Source organism: Rhincodon typus, chromosome 25 (assembly GCF_021869965.1).
Source record: "Rhincodon typus isolate 14 chromosome 25, sRhiTyp1.1, whole genome shotgun sequence".
Lineage (NCBI taxonomy): Eukaryota > Metazoa > Chordata > Chondrichthyes > Orectolobiformes > Rhincodontidae > Rhincodon > Rhincodon typus.
In genome coordinates, this window is record NC_063356.1 from 39,056,521 (window position 1) to 39,078,770 (window position 22,250).

General features: G+C 42.8%; 1 protein-coding gene across 1 annotated transcript in view; it reads right to left on the minus strand.

Annotated features, from left to right (window-relative positions):
* Positions 1 to 21,893, minus strand: part of LOC109937577 (tubby protein homolog) — a 109,081-nt gene extending 87,188 nt beyond the window's left edge. The window contains exon 1 of the mRNA XM_048611847.1: positions 21,801 to 21,893. Within this exon, the coding sequence (XP_048467804.1) occupies positions 21,801 to 21,893 (93 nt within the window). The remainder of the gene's footprint in view (positions 1 to 21,800) is intronic.
* Between the last annotated feature and the right edge of the window lie 357 nt (positions 21,894 to 22,250).

The following is a 22,250-nucleotide window of genomic DNA, read 5'->3' on the forward strand; positions in this document are numbered from 1 at the left end:
CATTCCATATGTAGTCAAACTAAAGTCTCATACAGCTGCAACATGACTTGTCGATTTTATACTCAAGGTACTGACCAGTAAAGGCAAGCATGTCGTACATCTTCTTTACCATCTTATCCTATTGTGTTGTCACTTTCAGGAAACTATGGACTTGCACCCCAAGATCCCTCTGTATATCAATGCTCCTAAAGGTCCTGCCCATTTACAGGATACTTTCCTCTTGCATTTGCCCTCCCAAAATGCATCACCTGATAGTAGTCTGGATTAAACTCCATCTGCCATTTCTCCACCCATCTTGATCCTGCTGTGTCCTTTGACAACCTTCCTCACTATCCACAACTCCACCAATTTTCATGTCATCTGCAAACTTACGAATCACACCACCTACATTTTCATCCAAATCATTTATATACATTACAAACCACAGAGGTCCCAGCACTGATCCTTATAGAATACCACTGGTTACAGATCTCCAGTCCAGAAAACATCTCGACACAATTACGCTCAGTCCTCTTTGACCAAGCCAATTTGTATCCAACTTTCTGACTCACTGTGGGTCCCATGTGACTTAATCTTCTGGACCAGCCAACTATGACAGACCTTGTCAAATACTTTAGTAAAGTCCATGTAGACAACATCCACATCCAATGCCCAATCCTTATGAATCATCTCCGTCCTTTCCTCAAAAAGCACAAATAAATTTGTGAGACAAGAATTCACCTGCACAAAGCCATGCTGACTATCCCTAATAAGTCCATTCTTTTCCAAATGTGTGCAAATCTTATCCCTAAGAATCTTCTGCTATAATTTCCCTCCCACTAATGTAAGGCTTACCGGCCTATAATTTCCTGGATTATCCCTGATGCCTTTCTTGAACAAAGGAACAATATTAGCTATACTCTAGTCTTCTGGGACCTTGTCTATGGCTAAAGAGGATGCAAAGATCTCTGTCAAGGCCCCAGCAATCTCTTACCTTGCATCCCTCAGTATCCTGGGACAGACCCATCAGGACCTACCTTAATATTTTTCAAGACACCAACAACTCATTGTGTTCAGTTCCGGTCGCCTTATTATAGGAAGGATGAGGAAGGTTTAGAGAGGGTGCAAAGGAGATTTACCAGGATGCTGCCTGGAATGGAGAGCAGGTCTTACGAGGAAAGGTTGAGAGAGCTAGGGCTTTTCTCATTGGAGCAAAGAAGGATGAGAGATGACTTGATAGAGGTGTACAAGTTGATGAGAGGCATTGATAGAGTGGATAACCAGAGGCTTTTTCACAGGGTGGAAATGACTATTACGAGGGGGCATAATCTTAAGGTGATTGGAGGAAGGCATAGGGGAGGTAAGTTCTTTACACAGAGATTGGTGGGTGCATGGAATGCGCTACCAGCGGTGGTAGTGGAGTCAGATACATTAGGGACATTTAAGCGACCCTTGGATAGGCACATGGATGATAGTAAAATGAAGGGTATGCAGGGTAGTTTGATCTTAGAGTAGGATAATAGGTTGGCACAACATCAGGGGCAAAGGGCCTGTACTGTGCTGTACTGTTCTATGTTCTAACTCCTCCTTCTTAATATCGTCATACTCTAGGATATCAACATACCCCTCCCTAATCTTACCATCACCATGTCTTTCTCCTTGGTGAATACTGATGTGAAGAACTCATTGAGGACCTCACCTGCTTCCTCTGGCTCCATGCATAAATTCCATCTTTTGTCCTTGATTGGATCTACGTTTTCCCTAGCTACCCTCTTGCTCCAAATATACGTATAAAATGCCTTGGGATTCTCCATAATTCTACTTACCATGACATTTCATGGCTCCTTTTAGCCCTCCTAATTCCTTGTTTAAGTTATCTCCTGCTTCCTTTGTATTTCTGAAGGGCCTTGTCTCATTTCAGTTTCCTAAACCTTACATATGCTTCCACTTTCTTCTTGACTAAACTTTAAATATCTCTTGTTCTCCAGCGTTCCCGAATCTTACCATCCTTATCTTTCATCCTGATGGGAATATACTGATCCTGAACTCCGATCAACTGTCCATTAAAAGACTCCCAGAAGTTGCAGCCTTTGTGATCTGCTGGAAACATCACAACTAATCTGATTACAGAATAGGAGGCCATCAGTGCCTCCCATGCGTGTTGAAAGGCCAGCCAATTCGTCTTGTTCCCATGATGTTTCCCACAGGAAGGTCATTGTTTTCTTTTCCAATTCCTTTTTGAAAATTACTATGAACTCTGCTTCCATCGTACTTTCAGGCAGGGCATTGCAGGACATTTGGACAAGTACATGAATAGGAAATGTTGGGTGGTTATTGGCCAAGTGCTTGCAGGGGGGACTAGTTTAGTTTGGGATTATGGTCAGCCTGGACTGGTTAGACCGAAGGGTCTGTTTCTGTGATATATGACTTTGTGACATGGCTGCTGTAGGAAGGTGGAAGGGTCTGAAAGCGCTAATGCTGAGGAATGCATTAAGCACCACTCACAAAGATGTCATATGGGCTTGGCTAGAGGCCAAGAACAAGTAAGACCTACCTTACAGGTCCTCCTCATTGACTCTGTAACAATGTTTATCACATCAGTGTAGCTTGTATCTAGTTTTATCATGCAATTAATTATATCTTATTGTGATGATACTATGGTTTTGAGAGGTGTATTTTGTGTCTTTTTTTTTGAAGAGATGTTTTGAGCCAGAAGGGCGAAGTTATCTCTTCCAAGCCAATACAGTAAAAGCTTGTGATGCCTTGGGGTTTTGTTTTAAAGTTAGAACAATAGTAGCAGCATGAATGGGTAGAGTCAGTCTCCCACAGAACCAGCGTTTTAGTTTAGCGTTCAGTAGTTGTTGGGGTTTTGAAGTTGGCTGTGGAAGCTGTTACATCTCTCAGGAAGAGCAAAAAGCTGGAATCCTCTCTGTGCCAGAATATTTTCTTGGTGTCTTTACTCCTGGACTAGAGAAATATCGCATGTGAGACAATCTATTTTACTGAAGTTGCTATATCGGAACATTTGCTGTATAATATTTAAATAATCTATTATTCTGTTAATTTTTCCAACAGAGTTAAAGACATGCCAATTCTTCTTTCTTTTATTTGTATTTTAACTGGGTGTAAGAACAAAATGTGCTTTGCTTAAAGCTGAGTAGTGTGACCAATCAAATTACTTTTTGGAACACAGTACCCTTACACTCTCTTTCAATAAGATAAAAGTTAGAGTCTAGGCTATCTCCTTGATATATTTGAAGGGGTTTGGTTTGGTCCATAACATTGTTTCAGAGAAGAGCCCCTTCTCATTAGATAACCTAGAGGTACATCAAGTGAGCCTTTTAGATTCCTACCCTGAAGCAGAGCTACTTTATAGTGAGCAATTGTGAGAGGTTGGACAAGATGATGAACAGTGATACAGTCTACTCATGCAATGATGGCAATTTGTTGCAAAAGTTTATTCTTCTTGTATATTTTTGCCAATTATCTTAAATAAATGCCTTCTGTCTTTTTTCAAAAAATTCATTCCTGCAATATGGGTGTCATTGACAAGGCCAGCATTAACACCCCTGAGCTGTTGTGGTTGGTTGGCTCGCCGAGCTGGTTCGTTGTTTTGCAGACACTTCATTACCCTACTGGATAACATCATCAATGCAGCCTTCGATGAAGCGCTGTTGTGTTTTCCTGCCTGGTATTTAAACTCTGGTGTCCATTGAGCTTGATTATCTCACTTCCGGTTTTCCTTCGCAGTGGAGTGTATATGGGGTTGAGCTCTATGTGTTTATTGATGACTTTTTTAGTGGAGTACCAGCATCACTGCTTCAGCTATTAGTCTGGAGATCAGTGATCCCATGGATGTCCCGTTGATATGTTCATATATTTGCCTGTTAAAGGTGAAGTGGGTGGTGAGGCACAGGTCCAGTAGCTTCAGCATGTTGTCTGTGGAGATGGTGTCACTGGGGTCTTGTTCTTGCTTTAGTAGTGCTGTCATTGTTTCTCTTGCTAGTCGTATGTCTATCGATGTAAATAGGGCAGTAACGTCAAATGATGCCATGGTCTCGTCATCATCTATTCTTATGTCCTTGATGGAATTGAGGAACTCTTGGGCTGAGTGGATTGAATGGGGTTACTTGTTGACGAGGTGCTTTAGTCTCCTTTTTAACTCCTTGGCTCATCTATGTGATGGTGTGCCTGGTAGGGAGACTTTGGGTACTTCCAGTTTGTGTACTTTCGGGAGGCTGTAGAATCGGGGTGTGTTGGTTACAAATCTACTCTAAAACCTTACCCTTGAGCTGCTTTTGTGAAAACAACTGAGTAACTTGCCTGGCCTTTTTAATGTGTAAATTGTTTTGCTGTCAGCCTGGAGTCACATATAGGCCAGACTGGGTATGGATGGCAGGTCTCCTTGCCTGAAGGACATCAGTGAAGCTAACAGGCATTCACTGTAACATTATATTCCGTTCTCCCTCCTGTGCCCACCGCATTGAATGAGGAGGCTTCTGGTGGCAGCAGCAGCGACACCCAGACGGCTCCACCCCAGACCGGTGTCCCCTGGCTAGTGAGCAGCCTGACTCCCTCAGCCCAGACTCACAGGCTGAGTCCTAGGCTCCAGGTTTACGGCTAGGCCCAAGGGCCTGAAGGAGCGGTAGTGTCGGTGAAAAGGGACGGCGGAGGATCCCGACGACCGATAACTGGCGGTAGCGTCCGGTGGAGCATTCGTTGGGAGACGGGAGGATGGAACGCATGTATCCCCAGCCCCACGGCTCCAGCTTGAATGCGGCAGTCACTATTGTGGTAGCAGTGGAGGCCTGTAATCGAGATGCCAGATCCCGTTACAGAGACTCAGGAGCCCGTTTCACAGACACTGGCCAACATCAAGCAGCAACTGGAGGGCCAGCGGAGAAGGTACAAGAAAAAGAGAGAAAGCTAGATTCTATTGCAGTAAAACTTGCATTATATTCAGTGGTTCATGGTGGTTCTGGAACATGGCAATAGTTTGCATATGGCAGGTGAAAAAACGCTTTTCGCTGTATATTTTGACAATAAATCTAAAACTAATCAAATCATTTCTCCTGAAACTCCCTCCTGCACTATTTACTTCAATCATTATGAGTAATTGTTCCAAATGCTCATCACTCTGTAGTTTCGTGAAGAAACTTTTCCTGTAGTTGCATAGTTACCATCATTGATACTAGCTTTTTTATTTCAGATTTATCTAATTGTCTGTATTTGAATTCCTTGTGAGACTTCAAGTCTCTAGACCACGCGTAAAGACATTAGGATTATTAATACAGGAACCACTATTCTACCAGTCCTGCTGTTGAAACTCTCTGCTCTCTGAAGAACAATGTCAGTGTTTCCCGTCTCTCCACATAGTAGGAGTCTCTTGTATCCTTTCCTGCTCAGTCTTTCAGTAACTCCCTCTTTTAACTTCAGGTGATATGAGCTTCTGTTGTCTATACCCTAGCATGCACCAATTTACCTATCACCCTGTGCTTGCTGACTCACATTGTGTTTTAAACTGGTAAAGTCAGTTTTACAAGTCTCATGCACGGTTTTCAAATACTGATGTGATATATGTCATACACTCACAGAAGTCTCAGAAAGGTTAGGTTTTTCCAAAGCCCTGCGTTAATTTTAAAAATTGGTTTTAAAATTAGATATAATTTTACGAAGAAACAAGTACTGGGCAGAGGTCCTGAATGTGGCTGGGACAAGGTCATTGAGTAGTGTAAGGGTTAATCATCACAACAAATTAAATCTCAATCTGCTTAGACACCAAGGTAACAGTAAATCCTTCAGGCCCAACACAAAGCAACATTACATCCTGTTTGAAAGCTTGTATGTGTCAATGAAAATCGGGTTCCCTGTTTCCAAATCAAACATATTATTTCTTTCCAACACACATTTAATTCCCATGAGCTGACCACCCTCCGTCTCCCATCTACTTTCTCACCTTCTCCTCAGACATCTTTGTCAGCGGTCAGAAAGACAGATGCTAGCCCCCTCCACCCTGCTGCCAGGTGCAGCTGGTTTGGTGTCCGTCACTCCCGCAGGCCCTGGTTCACAGCGCACAGCAAGGAATAAAACAGGGAAGAAGTCAAACACCTTCAAGTTGCCCCTCAGCAGGTGGTGAGCCAACGTGAACTTGAGAAACCCTGCAAAGAACATGGGAGAGAAGATTGGCCTCACTCGCAGCATGAGCCCAGGGCCATTACCTGGGCCCTGCCAAATTACACAGTCTGCTCAGGTGAAGCTCCTCGCACCACGAGCCGCACGGGGAGCGATATGGCTGATTAACCTGACTAATCTCTTTACTAATCACGTCTAGGAATAGATGCATCCACTCCCCCTGCCTTCACTGTCCATTACTGCGTCTTCATAACTTTAGCATCCTTATATTTCACAGCAGAATCAGCTGACAAAAGACTGTTGCTGACTTGGAATAGAATGAATGCTGCTGAGTGACAACTGTTTGGAACATTGGACTTTAGGAGCACAATTAAGTGATTTGGCCTATCGAGCCTGATCTATGATTCAGTCAAGTCAGGGCCAATCTGGTTACAATCTCAGCTCCACTTTCCTGTCGGCACCCCCACAGACTTTGACTTCCCCTGTCAATCAAAACTCTATCGGACTGTGTTTTGACTAAATTCACCGAACGCAGTGAAATGACAATCACCAAGGTGTGAGTAAACTGATTGAACTGCGTCTCACTTCTCCGGGTTCAGATGGACAACATCCTAAGGTCTTAAAAGAGGTTAATATTGAGTGAATAGATTTGTCAGTGTTAATTTTCCAAAAATTTCTTGATTCAGGAAAGATTCATTTGGACTGGAAAGTAGAAAACATAAGCCTTCAATTCAAGATGGTAGAAAAGGTAGAAATCAGGAAACTATAGGCTAGTTAGCTGTTGTGGGAAAAGTGTCTGAACTGGTCATTAAGGATATTAAAGCAACGCACTTAGAAAACTCAAGATAATCAGGAGGAGTCAACATGGTTTTGTGAAAGGAAAATCATGTTTAACTAATCTATTGGAGATCTTTAATGGAGTAACATGCTCTGTGGATAAAGGGGAAACCTGTAGATTTACTTGGATTTCTGGAAGGTATTTGATAAAGTGTGACATCAATGGTTATCATCGAAAATGAAAGGTTGTGGCTAGGGGTAAAATATTAGCATGGATTGGAAAATATTGTATAAATGGATCTTTGTCTGCTTGTTAGGAAATGATGAGTGGTGTCTGCAGGGACTGGTACTGGGCCTCAACATTTTACAATTTAAATCAATCATTTAGATGAAGGCATGTGTTGCAGTGGTAGTATCCCTACCCCTAATCAGAGAGAGATCCAGGTTCATGTCACATCTGCTCCAGAAGTGTGGAATAACATCTCTGAACAGGTTGATTAGAAAAATGGGTGTGGTAAATACATAGTAACAAAATTTGCTGGTGACACTGAGATAGCTGGGAAAGCATGTTGTCCAGAAGTCATAGAGTCATACAGCATGGAAACAGACTCTTCAATCCAACCAGTCCATGCCAAACACAACTGCAAACTAAACTAGTCCCATCTGCTTGCTCCTGGCCCATACCTGTCCACACCTTTCATATTCTTGTACACATCCAAATATCAGATTACTGGCAGCTATCAATGATAGGTTGAATTGAGTGTCAAAAATCAGCCAGATTGAGTGTAATGTGGGGAAATGTGAAGTTGTTAACTTTGGCAGGAAGAATGAGAAAAAGAAAACAGGGTGTTACTTCAATGGAGAATGACTGCAGAATTCTGAGGTGCAGAGGGGTTCAGGCATTCTAGTGCAGGAACCACAAAAAGTTTGTCTGCAGATACAATACTTAATCAAGAAGGTTAATGAAATTCTATCATTTATTATGAGAGGAATCACACATAAAAGTCAAAATGTTGTGCTTTTGGTACACAGGGCATTTGTGAAACCACGTCCCAGGCAGTGTTTGCAGTTTAGGTGTCCTTATTTGAAGAAGCATGGAAATGCACTGGAAGCAATATTGTCCAGATGAAAATTCAAAGATGGTTTACGAGATTGATGCTTGGAATGAATGGGTTGTTTCGTGAAGAAAGGTTGGACAGACTGAAATTGCAGCCGCTGGAGATTAGACGAGTGAGGTGTGATTTGATTGAAGTGTGTACAGCAGCACGGTGGCTCAGTGGTTAGCACTGCTGCCTCACAGCACCAGTGACCTGGGTTCTATTCCAGCCTAAGGTGACTGTCTGTATGGAGTTTGCACATTTTCCCTGTGTCTTTGTGGGTTTCCTCTGGGCGCTCTTGTTTCCTCCCACAGTTCAAAGATGTGCACATTAAGTGGATTGGACATGCTAAATTGCCGTAGTGTCCAGGGTGGGAAATGCATGGAAATGGTAATGGGTTTTTCTGGGTGGGATGCTCTTTGGAGGGTCGGTGTGGACTCAATGGGCTGAATGTCCTGTTTCCATGCTGTAGGGATTCTATGTGTAAGACCCAAGAATTAACTTTGTGGCAAAGCTGTTTGTTCTTGCAGGCCAGTCTAGAATGAGGGGCCAATATTTTAAAATCAGTGGCAGGCCTTATAGGCAGAAATGAGAAGAATTCCTTCCTCTCTGAGGGTTGTGTGACTTAGAACTGTCTCGCTTAAAAAGCTGATAGAGCTGGGGGCACAAATTATTTTTAAGCAGATGTTGATAGAATTCTGTAATGCGGGGTTGGGGGGTGGAATCAACAGTTATTGGGGTTAGATGGTAATATGTAATTTGAAACAGAAACAGATCAGCCGTGATTTTAGATGATGATGGAGCAGGATGAGGGGCCAAATGGTCCACTTTTTTGCTCTTATTTCATATGCTGGTATGTCCATTTTATGTCCTCTCTTTGTTGTGGCTCCTTATCAAAAGCCTCTTGGAAATTAAAGTACACCTTATCTATAACTTCCCTTTTATTCACCTTGTTTGTTACTGCTTGTACCATGCAGGGAGAGTATTTTTAAAACATCCGTTTGTAGTCAATGCCAACACTATGGAGCAACCTGAGTGCACATGCACAGTCAGTGTGTTGCTGCTAAGCTCACACCCACAGCAAAGCCCTGGGCACTATAGATGAATATTATAAGGTCACCGGGGCCAGAGGAATAGATATACATCTGGGAGGAATAGAACTAGAAGGAAATTCAGAGAGCAATTACTACAACCATTGCACATTTGATTTGGATACGTACCTGAGTACATTATAACTGAGTGAAGGGTACTGGGGTGTGTTGGGGCACGGCCCCTGAAATACCCATCCTGCAGAATGGACTGTGTGTGGGCTAGTTTCTGAGTGAATGTTTGCTCCTCACACCCTTACCATGGGGCCATAAGTATCCTATTTAACGGGAATGAGTCTGGGGAAGGAATCCTTGTATCTGTTCCCACATGCCCTTTTTAAATCCTCCCACCACTGTTCCGGCACAGTCGGAAATATGAAAATCAGAGCAAATACCTCTTTGTAAACCACTTTCTCAATATATCATGCCACCTTCAAAGATTAATGCACCTGCAACCCTGAACCCCTCAGTTTCTGAAAAATCTTTAGAAAACTGTGTCACAAAGTCTATGTTATGTCTCCCCAACCCTGCTATCGAAAAGCATCACATCACATTTCTCTTTATTCAATTCAATCTGCTATTTGTCCACCCATTCTGCTACACCAGGTACATCACATTGCAAGCAATTTGTATCATCTACATTGTTTGCCATACTTCCATATTTGGTATTGTTGGCAAATTTTAAAATTCCAAGATCTAAATTATTTCTAGTTAGTAATGAAAAGCCATAGTCCTGACCCTAACCCTTGGGAAACATACACTATCCACCAACCTTCAGTCCAAAAAAAAACTATTTAGAGTGACTCACTGTTTTCCATCTTTAAGCCAACTTTTGAAATCCAATTAGACCCTGACTGTCCTATTTTATGAGCCTCAATTTTGCTGTACAGTCTTTTATGTGGTAGTCAATCAAGTACTTTCTTGAAATCTACATTGACAGAATCCAACATATTTCCTACATCAATCTTTTCTGTTACATTAAAAAAAATCAATTAGATTAGTCAAAGACAATTACAAATCCACGCTGCCTCTGTCTGAGTTGTTTCTGTTGAGTTTTTCACCTGTTTATTGTCTCTCAAACTTTATACATTTTGCTATTTGGCTGTGAGTTCATTAACAGCCTGTTTAGTATGATTTATAAATGACAAACAACAGGGAGCAATGTGGTTTCGAAAACAATATTTTCTGGAAGACTGATTTTGTCAGTGAATATTATCCTTCACTGTTGCACAGTTTCCAAGCCACTAAGTTGTATATATGACAAAATAAATACATAATGAAGCCAGCCTCAGAATATTGTGATAGATCACTCTGTTAGAATTGAGGTCATCCTGATTCATCCTGATTTTGCATATGAACGGACTTGACAATTCCCTATGGGAACAGTTTGAATGATGGCAAAACCGCTGTTATGTTATGGGATTTGACATAAAGAGAAAACAAAATAATTGTTTCATTAAAAACATCTCTAGCTCCTATGTTGGAATCTATCCAACTTGTTACATTTTTATTGTTATAATTCTAGCTGTTGAATACTGGACAAGTCAGATTGCAGAACAGAACCAGGTTTGATTGTTTGTTTTATTGTTCTTTTCGTTTACTATGGATGTTAGCCATTAAAAATAGTGATAAAAGGCTGTCAATGCACTTTTTTTCAAGAGACTATATGAGTTTATTAAATAAACGAGAAACACAAACTATACAATGTGTACGAGACAAAACTATCAGACTAATCTCATTACAAATATCAGAAAGAAATATTCATCCCTTTTACCCCAGCAATATATTTAGACATTCAAACCACAGTGAATAGTCACTCCTATCTTCAAGCTAAAGCTTCTTGCTCATTGGGCTCAATTGTAATTGTTTTCCTCATGGCAAATATCCACTCAATGCTATTTTTTTCAGTTAATACTTCTCTCTGAGACCCTTAAACACACTGCTAACTCAGCTCACTATTCCTTAACATGGGCTCCCTAAACTCATGTCTTCAACAGCCTTGTAGGATTGCTTGCCCTGATATGCCTATAGCCAGCTATCTCTGGCAACATTCTCCCATTGACTTGTACATACCTCAGGACTTCTCCTCCATCCTGATTTCTGCTCTTTTTCTGCTTGAATCTGCTTCTGCTCCCTTCTATCTCTGTCTTAGAGTTACAAAACTCTAGTCAAAACTAACAATGATCCTTCCAGGTAGCATGCTGGCCATTTAAGTAAAATCACACTCATAAATGCTGTCTTAAATTCACTGTTTAAAATAACGTCCTGACACTTAGAAAATAACAAACCAGACTTTCGCAGATTAAGACCCATTTTGCCTCCACTTTATGACTCAAGTTAATTAATGACACCAACATTGTAAATCTTCATCACATTATATATAGTTATAAAAATATAACTGTACAAACTAGACCAATAAATATTTCTTAACAAGACTGTTCACTCTTTTGTATTGAGACTTTTAAATTGTATTTTACTGTTTAAAACTAATACTTTGTCTCTGAGTTTCCCTTCTGCAAAAAACAATTTTATATTATTATAAACCGTTAGTTTTTTTGTGTAGGAGTTTGAACATGAATCATAAGCAACACTGTTTCACAGAGAAGCAACCCTAAACTGGACAACTATCAAAGTTATCAGTTGGCAGAGCCCGAAGCTTAGTCAGAGAGATTGGTTTTAAGAAGGTCTTAGCAGAGGAGACAGATGGAGTGGGAAGTGGGTTTAGGCCAGAAATTCTGGAAGTTGTCATACAAATGTCTGAAAACAGACTCAAAGAACAAGGGTGATGCAAGATGGAGATATACAAGAAATTAAAGTTACTGTAACAAGTACAGCCTGAAGGAACAGTGTATTGACTGGAGGGGTCTGGGAGCTGTAGGGCCATAAATTAACATGGGAATTGTAAATTTAGGGACATGGAAGAGAGTGAAAACTTGCCCCACCAGCTGGCACAATGGTTTGCTGGTGTCATCTCACCCCTGGGCTGTATTCCATGAGGCAGGGTCAACAGCTGAAGGGTCATCTACCTGGAGAGAGACATTTCCCTGTAGCAGACTGGGTGTGGAGGGAGTTTGAGAGAGTCTGCATTCGAGGTTGGCTTAAAGGTCCACCCTAGTGGCCAGGTTGGTGAGTGTATAGCTAATTCAAAATGGAGAGGGTGGAGACCAACGCTCACTCACTCTCTCTCACCCGAAGTGCCAACTGCTGCTCAATTGGAATCCAAGAGTCCAAAGATGTGCAGGTTAAGTGGATTGGCGACGCTAAATGTGGGGTTACGGGACTAGGGTGGGCTGCTGTTCGGTGGGTTGGTGCAGACTCGATGGGCCGAACAGCCGCTATTTGTACTGTAGGGAGTCCATGATTCCATGAGCAGAGCTGTTGACAATGTGGAGAAGGTATTTGTCACACCAGTGAAAACCATGTCTTCAATCTTCCAATGCTCAGCTCAAACAAGGCTGGATGTTACAAAAGCAGCCTGTAAACACCAAGGCAAGGGTGGTTCTCAGGGATGTGGAGGTAATTGATCTTGAGTCTATGAATGCTGTGGCTATTCATAGATTTATACAGCGCAGAAAAGGCCCTTTGGCCCATCGAGTTTGCACTGACAATAACTACCACTAAATTCCCTGCTCTTGTCCCATATCCTTGAATGTTACAATATTTCAAGTGATCATCCAAATGTTTTTTAAAGATTGTAAGGTTTCCAGCCTCCACTGCCTTTCCAGGCAGTGCATTCCGGATTCCCACCACCCACTGAATGAAAAAGCTTTTTCCCAAACCCCCTTTTGAATATACTGCTCCTTACAATAAAACTATGCTCTCTCGTGATTGACCCCTCAACCAAGGGGAACAGCTGTTCTGTATTTATCCTGTCCATACTCTCCATAATCTTATAAACCTCAATCATGTGCCCCCTCAACATTCCTTGCTCTAAAGAAAACTATCCATGCCTATCTAATCTCTCCATTTAGTTCAATTTCTCCATCCTGGGAACATCCTGGTCAACCTCCTCCGTACCCCCTCTAGTGTTATCACATCCTTCCTGTAGTGAGGTGACCAGAACTGCACACTGTTCTTCAGCTGTGGCCTAACCGACTCTCTGTACAACTCCAACATTATCTCCTCACTCTTATACTCTATGCCTCAATTGATGAAAGCGAGTGTCCCATGTGACTTGTTAATTATCCTATTCACGTGCTCTGCCGACTTCAAGGATCTGTGAATAATTACCCCAGGATCCCTCTGTTCCTCTAAGCTACCCAGTGTCCTGCATTTATTAAATACTCCCTCATCTTGTTTCTCCTTCTAAAGTGCATCACCTCCTGCTTATCAGGGTTAAATACCATCTGCCTCCTCTCTGCCCATCTGACCAACCCATCTATATCTTCCTGTAACCTACAACCATTCATCCCTATGGGATAAAGAATGGAAGAGGATAAGGGGTAAGATTCAGTTCACAGAGATCAGTGTCTAAACCCCAGTCCCAAACAATTAACCCATAAAATTCACTCCATCTGAAGAACGATCACTTTATTCCTGGGAGGTGATGGCCTAATGGTATTATCAGTAGATTATTAATGCAAAGTCATAGTAATGCTCTGGGGACCTGGTTTGAATCTTGCCATTGAAGGTGGAGGAATTTGAATTCAATAAAAATCTGGAATTAAGAGCCTAAAGATGATCACGAAACCACATTCGGTTGTCTGAAAAACCCATCTGGGTCACTAATGTCTTTAAGGAAGGAAACTGCCATCCTTACCTGGTCTGGCCTATATGTAACTTCAGACCCAAACAGCAATATGATTGACTCTTAACTGCCTTCTAAGCAATTCGGGATGGATAATAAATGCTGGCCCAGCTGGTGATGTCCAAAAATAAAATCAAGAAAGGAGAGATGTTTAAAGTTGGGTTTCCTACAATTGGAAACCTCTCAGAATCCAGAATTTAAGATAAAGTAACTCAATATTTCAAAATGCTCTTATCTATTAGAGAGATGGTTGGAGTCAAGCTGTGGTTTGATAACTTAAAAGGCTTTTTCAAAAAGGAATACTGATTAAATATGATTAAATACCGATTAAATGTAGTAGTGAGAGAGTGCTGCACTGTCACAGACTCTGTCTCAATAAGGCATTAGATCAAGGCCCATATGAGATCCCGTTATATTATTTAAAGAAATCCTATCTAATAGTTAAACCTAAAGCACTATAGGCCAAGATATGGGCTCAGGTCATAGCAATTGCTGCGTTAAAACATTTTAAATTAGTAATGGAGGTTTGTCCCTTTTGAAGCCAAGTCCTTCAGCTCTGCCTCCACTTGGATTTTCATTGCTGTCCAGTTGGAACCCTTTATCATATGTGTGCACGAGAAGCAGTCTTCTGGGGATTGGCATCCATCTTGTTTCTTTAATCTTTACCCAGAGACTCCTGTTGCCTCAATATGACCAGTGTTACTCAGTTCCTGCCTTTTGGTAACTGCCCTCTGAAGTGGCATTCTGTTTGGTTGTGTCAAAACCAAACAAAGCAGAAGACAGGCCATCACAAATCTTTGGAGTGGGCAGTTCAAAATGGGCACCAAATGCCCGCACCATGTAACATATGAATGTAACAAACTGGAGGAGTGGAAATCAGAAATGTTCAACCTTTGACCATGAATTATTTTGGATAAAAGCATCCATGTATCAACAGAATTAAGGAGGGTGAACTGTGTTGCGCTGCTGATCTGATTGATTGGTGGAGCAGGCTTGAGGGACTGAGTATTACTCTCTGTACAGCAGGGAGTCTCCTTGTATAAGAAATACAGCAAGATAACAGTGGCTCAGTGGTTAGCACTCCTGCCTCACAGCACTAGGGACCCGGGTTTGATTCCAGCCTTGGGTAACTATCAGTGTTGGAGTTTGCACATTCTCCCTGTGTCTGTGTGGGTTTCCTCCGGGTGCTCCGGTTTCCTCCCACAGTCCAAAGATGTGCCGGTTAGGTGGATTGGCCATGCTAAATTGTCCGTAGTGTTTAGAGTGGGAAATGCAGGGATAGTCTAAGGGGGTGAGTCTGGGTGGGATGCTCTTCGGAGGGTTGGTGTGACTAGATGGGTCGAGTGGCCTGCTTCCACACTGTATGGATTCTATGGATAACATGCAGGTAGAGTAAATAATTAGCAATATTAATGATATGGTAGCCTTTATTGCAGGGAACTGTGCAGTAAGGAGAACTTGCTGTAGTTGTACAGGACTTTGATGAGCCCATAGCTGGAATTGTGTCAAGTTTGGGTCTCCCTGCCTAAGGAAGAGTACATGTGCCTTAGAGGGAGTTCGAGAAGGTCCATTAAATGGATTGCTGGGATGACAGGGTTGTCCAATGAGGACAAATGGAATCTCTGTAGTTTCGAAGACAAGGAGGCAATCTCATTGAAACATGCAAGATTCTGGAAGGGTTTGAAAACTTTACACTGACAGATTGTTTCCCCTAGGCCAGAGAGTCCAGAAGTAGGGACATAGACCCAGGATAAGAATATTTGAGACTGTGATGAGAAAATAGTCAGAGAAATGTGAATCTTTTAGAATTCTCCACCCAGGAGGGTTGAGAATATTCAGTCACTGAGTTTGTTTAAAGTCAAGATAGACAGATTTTTGGATTCTAAGGAACCAAGGAACCGAAAGTGCAGTTGATTTTGAAGATCAGATATTAAATGACTGAGCAGGTGCTAAAGGTCATAGTGCTTGCTCCAGCTTCAATGGCTTAGATTCTTTTGTTAGATTGTGAGGTCATTTTCAATAGAGCTTATTTTCTACTGAGCAATTTACATCAGCACAGAGGGACTGCAAAATTGAGCGTTTTATATTTCTCTGAGAGTTCCATGTGAAGTGTTAAATCTAAAAGTGCAAGAGACCACCCAGTTGAGTCTACGCATGCCACAAATCATGTACAATGGCTCTGGACTTTTCCCAATTTAAAACCGTGTGTGATTCCTCCCTGATCCCCTCCAACAAAATCCCAGGACATCAATCAGAATCCCATGACTCAACCCAGCTCATTTACAGCAATCTGTGTGCCAGACCAGTACAGGGCCCAACATGTTCCAGAGAATGGTTTACACAAATGTGTGACCCAGATTCCCATAGAGTGTGGGCCTGTGTACATGGATTAGCCACAAACCAAGGTAGACACACACACACACACACACACACGCACACGCACGCACGCACACACACGCACACGCACACGCACGCACGCACACACTTACTCACACACACACACACACACACACAATCTCACACACACACACACACTTACTCACACACACACATACACATACACACACACACACTTACTCACACACACACACACATACAAACACACACACTCACATACGAACACACCCACACTCACATACAAACACACACACATACACACACACACACACTCACTCACGCACACACATACACACACACACATACACATGCACAAACACACACACACATACACACACACACAAACACACACACACACAAACACACACACACATACAAACATGCAAACACACACAAACACACGAGCACACACACACACACACACGAACAGACAGCAGGGAATGGGTACAGCGCAGAGAGAGGGCATTCAGCCCATAGTGCCCATGCTCACCTGTGAAACATCGAGCCATGGAAAATTGTAACATTGGAAAGAGACATTCAGCCTTCATCTGCATGCAAACTTCCTGCACAAACATCTTAGATAAGTCCGCTCTCACTTGCACTTTGATTTTAGCCCTGAAATTGTCGCTCTTCAAATGCTTATCCATTTCCATTTTGAAAGTCGCAACTGAATCTGCATCCACTCTTTCAGGTAGTGTTTTCCACAATAGAAACACTCGCTACATGAGCAGAGTTTTCCTTATGTTTTCATTTTCTCTTGTGCCAGCCATCTGGTGTCTGTGCCCTTGATCATTGAACCAATGGAATCAGTTTCTTCTTGGCTATTCTATCGAGCCCTGGCATGATATTGAAAAGTGAGGAAAACTCTCCTCAACATTCTCTTCAATGAGGAAAGGACCCTCAGCTTCTCCAATCTATCCTTGGGGTGCAAGTCCCTTATCCATGGAACCATCCTCATGAACCTTTCCTGCACCTTTTCTAGTGCCTTCCCAATGTGTGATGCCACATTCTGGGCACCATGAGCAGGATTCTCTTGCAGGCTTTGGAACTTTGTCACTGAGACCCAATGCATTTACCAGGAACCAGACTGGCAGAGCTACTTCTACAGTGGTGTCCTCCTAGCTGGCTGTGTCCAAGCTCACTGCCCAATTCAGTACAACAGGCAAACTTCTGATTCAGAAAATCAATAGCTCAGGAGCCTTGGAATTGCCATTGGGAAGTGTTGGCAATACTGAGCCAGGTCAGGGTCAGAGAGGGTACCCTCACGTAGACTGAAAATCACATTTCAGAGGAACCAAGACAGTTGGCTCATGGGAGAAATGGGTATAGCCTTCCCTTTGCCCAGCTCTTTAAGACATGGAGCTTCAATCCCCACTATTGTAGGAAATCATTTTTATGGCAAAAGGTGGGGTGCCACTCTGCCACTGGTGAATTGCCAGTGGGTCCTTTAAACTGCCTCTGTCTGGAGTCTTATGTCTTCACTTTGGCTGCACACTTCTCTCTCACAGCTCTGCTTTTCTTCCCTGCACTTGAAACACTCACCCATGTCCCAGTCAAGGCTGAGCCAGTGTTTCATAAAGGCTCACCCTGACTCCTTGTTTTTGTACACTCTGCCCCTAATTATTCTGCCCAGACTCCCATATGACTATTTAACCAAGACCTGACTCTGCCCGGCCACCTTCAATGATTTGGGAACATACACACAGGCATCAGCACTGGTAGCAAGCCTGTCATTTGGTACAATGTATTAAATGCCTTTTGGAAGTCCGTATATACATCAACTGTAATATCTAATAAAACCTCAGTTTTCACTTCATGGAAAAACAATTAAATTGGATAGCATGATCTATCTTTAAGAAAATTACATTGGCTTTCCTTAGTTAATCTATATTTGTCCAAAAGACTGTGGTGCACACAAACACAAACACAAGCTTATATACACAAACAATCTCACATATATACACACATACAAACACACACACTCTCTCACATTCATTTACACATATACAATTTTTTTTATTCATTCACAGGATGAGAATATCGTGGGCTAGGCCAGCATTCATTGCCCATCCCTAATTGCCCAGGGGGCAGTTAAGAGTTGATCACATTGCTGTGGGTCTGGAGTCACATATAGGCCAAACCAAGTAAGGATGGCAGTTTCCTTCTCTAAGGGACATTAGTGAACCAGATGGGTTTTTCTGACAATTGACAATGGATTCACAGTCGTCATTAGACTCTTAATTCAGATTTTTTTATTGTTGAATTCAAACTCCACCATCTGCTGTGATGGGATTCAAATCTGAGTCCCCAGGAACATTATCTAAGTCTCTAGATTAACAGTCCAGCAATAATATCAGAAGACCAGCACCTCCCCGAGTACTATCACGCAAAGGTACACTTATGCACATACACACACTAACACACACATGTTCACGCAAGCACACACCTACAATGTCTCACACGTGCATGCACACACAAACATGATTTCACACATACGTGTTATGACAACACACAAACTCCCACATATAAACATTCCCTCACATACAAGTGCACACACGTAAACATACACATACAGAAATGTTCTCTCACACATGCTTGCATGTATATACACACACTTACACAAGAACACTCAGGCAAGCCATTCATGTGCTCACTCACATCCATAAGCCATCACACAAAAATGCATTCTCACTCACATCCACATTAACACTTGTGTACACGGTCTCATGTCTGGCATTTTTGAGGATTCGTGGAGAGCCCAGAAAGGAGAAACAATTCTTTCTAGAGAGGGATTGGTGGGGGCTGAGGGCAGGACTCACATGTCCCACATGAGGAAAACTGTCTCTTTGACAGAGCTTTTGGATACCTGTTCTAATGTTTCCTCATAGAAGTGTCAAATTTAGTTTGATAATATTCCCTCGCTTACTAATGTTCAAGGTACTATATGAATGCAAGTTGGTGCTGTTGTAGGTTATCTGCCAAATGGATTCCACAATAAGGATGAGCTGCTAACGGCTCTCCAGATTTTGGGTTGGCAGTGGTGAAGGTCAGAAGCTACAGTCTGCCTCAGGATTGTTGACTCAGGAACTGCAGTGTTTTGCCAGCGGGTGCTGCCCCTGATTGCCCCCTGGTGTTTCTGCTGGATATTGCGTGTGAGAACTGGATGAGGTTCACGCTGGGGTCTGAGTGATGAACCTGCAAGCACTCATCATCTCGGATCCCATGTTTAAAACAGCCACTTAGACCAGCGACCAGTCAGGAAATAAACAGCAGGAATTTCATTAACGTAACAAGTCAGACTGGAAGCAGGAGGCCTGAGAGAGTTAACTGCCTGCAGAGGGAGTAAAGATCAAATGACAGGGGGATAAGTCTTTGGATCATAAGACTATAACACACAGAAGCAGAATTAGACCACTTGTGCTCATTGAGTCTGCTTCACCATTCGATCATGGCTGATATGTTTCTCAACCCCATTCTCCTGCCTTCTCCCCTTGACCTTTGATCCCCTTACTAATCAAGAACCTATCCATCTCTGTCTAAAATACACTCCATGATTTGACCTCCACAGCTCTTTGTGGCAATGAGTTCCATGGTGCGGCACGGTGGCTCAGTGGTTAACACTGCTGCCTTACAGCACCAGGGACCTGGGTGTCTGCGTGGATTTCCTCTGGGTGCTCCGGTTTCCTCCCACAGCGGGAAGATGTGCAGTTTGGGTGGATTGGCCATGGGAAATTGCCCATAGTGTTTAGGGATTGCAGGCTGGGTGGATTAGCCATGGGAAATGTAGGGTTACAGGGATAGGGTAGGGGCTGCATCTGAGTGGGATGCTCAATGTAGATTCGATGGGCTGAACAGCCTGCTTCCACATGTAGGGATTCTGTGATTGACTGATTCCCCACCCTGTGGCTGAAGAAATTCCTGTTCATCTCAGTTCTAAAGGGTTGTCCCTTTATTCTGAGGCTGTGCCCTTGTGTGCTAATCTCTCCTCGTGGTGGAAACATTTTCTCCACACCCACTCTATATCAGGCTTCTCAATATTCTGTAAGCTTCAATCAGATCCCCCTCTTCCCCCATCCTTCTAAAATCTATCGAGTACAGACATAGAGTCCTCAACCACTCGTCATATGATAAGTCCCTCATCCCTGGGATTGTTCTTGTAACATCCTCTGGACAGCCCCCAACACCAACACATCCTTCCTTAGATATGCGACCTAAAACTGCTCACAATATTCCAAATGTGGTCAGACCAGAGCCTTATACCTCTTCATCAGTACATACCTGCTTTTGTATTCTAGTCCTCTTGAAATGAATGCTAACATTGCATTTGCCTTCCTAACGGCCAACTGAATTTGTAAGTTAACCTTCACAGAATCCTGAAATAGGACTCCCATGTCCCTTTGTGTTTCAGATTTCTGAGGCCTCTCCCCATTTAGAAAATAGTCTATTCTTCCTACCAAAGTGCATTACCTCACACTTTCCCACATTGAATTCCATCTGCCACTTCTTTGCCCATTCCCCTATCTTGTCAAGTCCTACTGCAGCCTCCCTGCTTCCTCAATACTACCTGCCCCACCACCTGTCTCTGCACCATCTACAAATTTAGCAACAATGCTCTCAGTTCCTTTGTCCAGATTGTTAATGTATAATGTGAATAGATTTAGACCCCACTTTGACCCCTGCCGAACTCCACTAGTCCATCAGCTGCAGTTCCTGAAAAAGATCCCTTTATCCTTATTCTCCACCTTCTGCCAGTCAGCCAATCCTCTATCCATCCTCCATCCATCCTTGCCTGGCCGAGGTAGTTAATCTAAGAGGTGCGATGCCTTTTGAAACAGACATTGACTTGTCAAGGACGTATATAAAGCCTTTTGTACCCTGCCTCAATTTGTATAGGTTGTCCTAGATATTTCAGTGTGGTAAGCAGGGAGTGAGAATCTGTGGGTATTGTTTTTGCCCCTGAACCATGAGCTGGGGGTTTATGTCCCATACTAGGACCTGATGGCCAAGATATTGCAGTCATTAAGCAATCCAACAGGTAGGGGATGAACTTATAAATCCTTCCAATACACACCAAAGTAAGAGAGGGAGAGATTCCTGATCAGTCAAGTGATGAGGCAATAAATTGGAGCCTCTGCAGCTCTAGCTGTAAGCCCAGACTACAACATGCATATAAATGTGAATGTTCCCATGGCAGCTTAGAGTCTTTGATGAACTGGAACACACCAGCAGCACTGAGGGAGTGCTGCACTGTCAGAAGAGCTATCTTTTAAGTAGATGTTAAATCAAGGCCCCTCTCAACTTGGTGTAAAAGATCCCACAGCACTATTTGAAGAACAGGGAAAGGTCCTGTCTGTTAAGATAAAATATTAGAGCAGAATAGGTCAAGGGGCAAGTTAGTGGAGGTGTTGAAAATTAAGAGAGCTTTTTTGTAGAGTCTATCAGGAAGAAATGTAGCCCTTGGCAGAGAACAAATTTAAAATGATTTGGGACAGAAATGGGCACAATTACTTCTTTTTCAATGCTGTAACTCCGTTTACTGTTTGCCTGTTCATATGTAGCAGTTGAAGAAAACATTGAAAGTACCTGTTGCTCCAATCGTCTCTGAGGAATCTCGGCTTCGTTGACGAGGATTCTGAAAGGGACCACAGACACTGTTAGATACCAGAGCTGGAACATAACCAGAATGTCCAGGAGGAGGTGCTGGGAAAAAGCTTCAGCTTTTTGTGCACTACGTAATCACCGCTGAAAACGGGTGGATACTACAAAGCAACAAGAGTGGCCATGCCAATAATAATTCAAATTCATCATCATAGAATCCCTACAGTGTGGAAACAGGCCCTTAGGTCCAACAAGTCTACACTGACCCTCAGAGCATCCCACCCAGACCAATCCCCCTAATCTAGGCATCCCTGGACATTACGGGCAATTTAGCACAGCCCATCCACCCTACCCTGCACATCTTTGGACTGTGGGAGGAAACCGGAGCGCCCAGAGGAAACCCACGCAGACATGGGGAGAATGTGCAAACTCCAC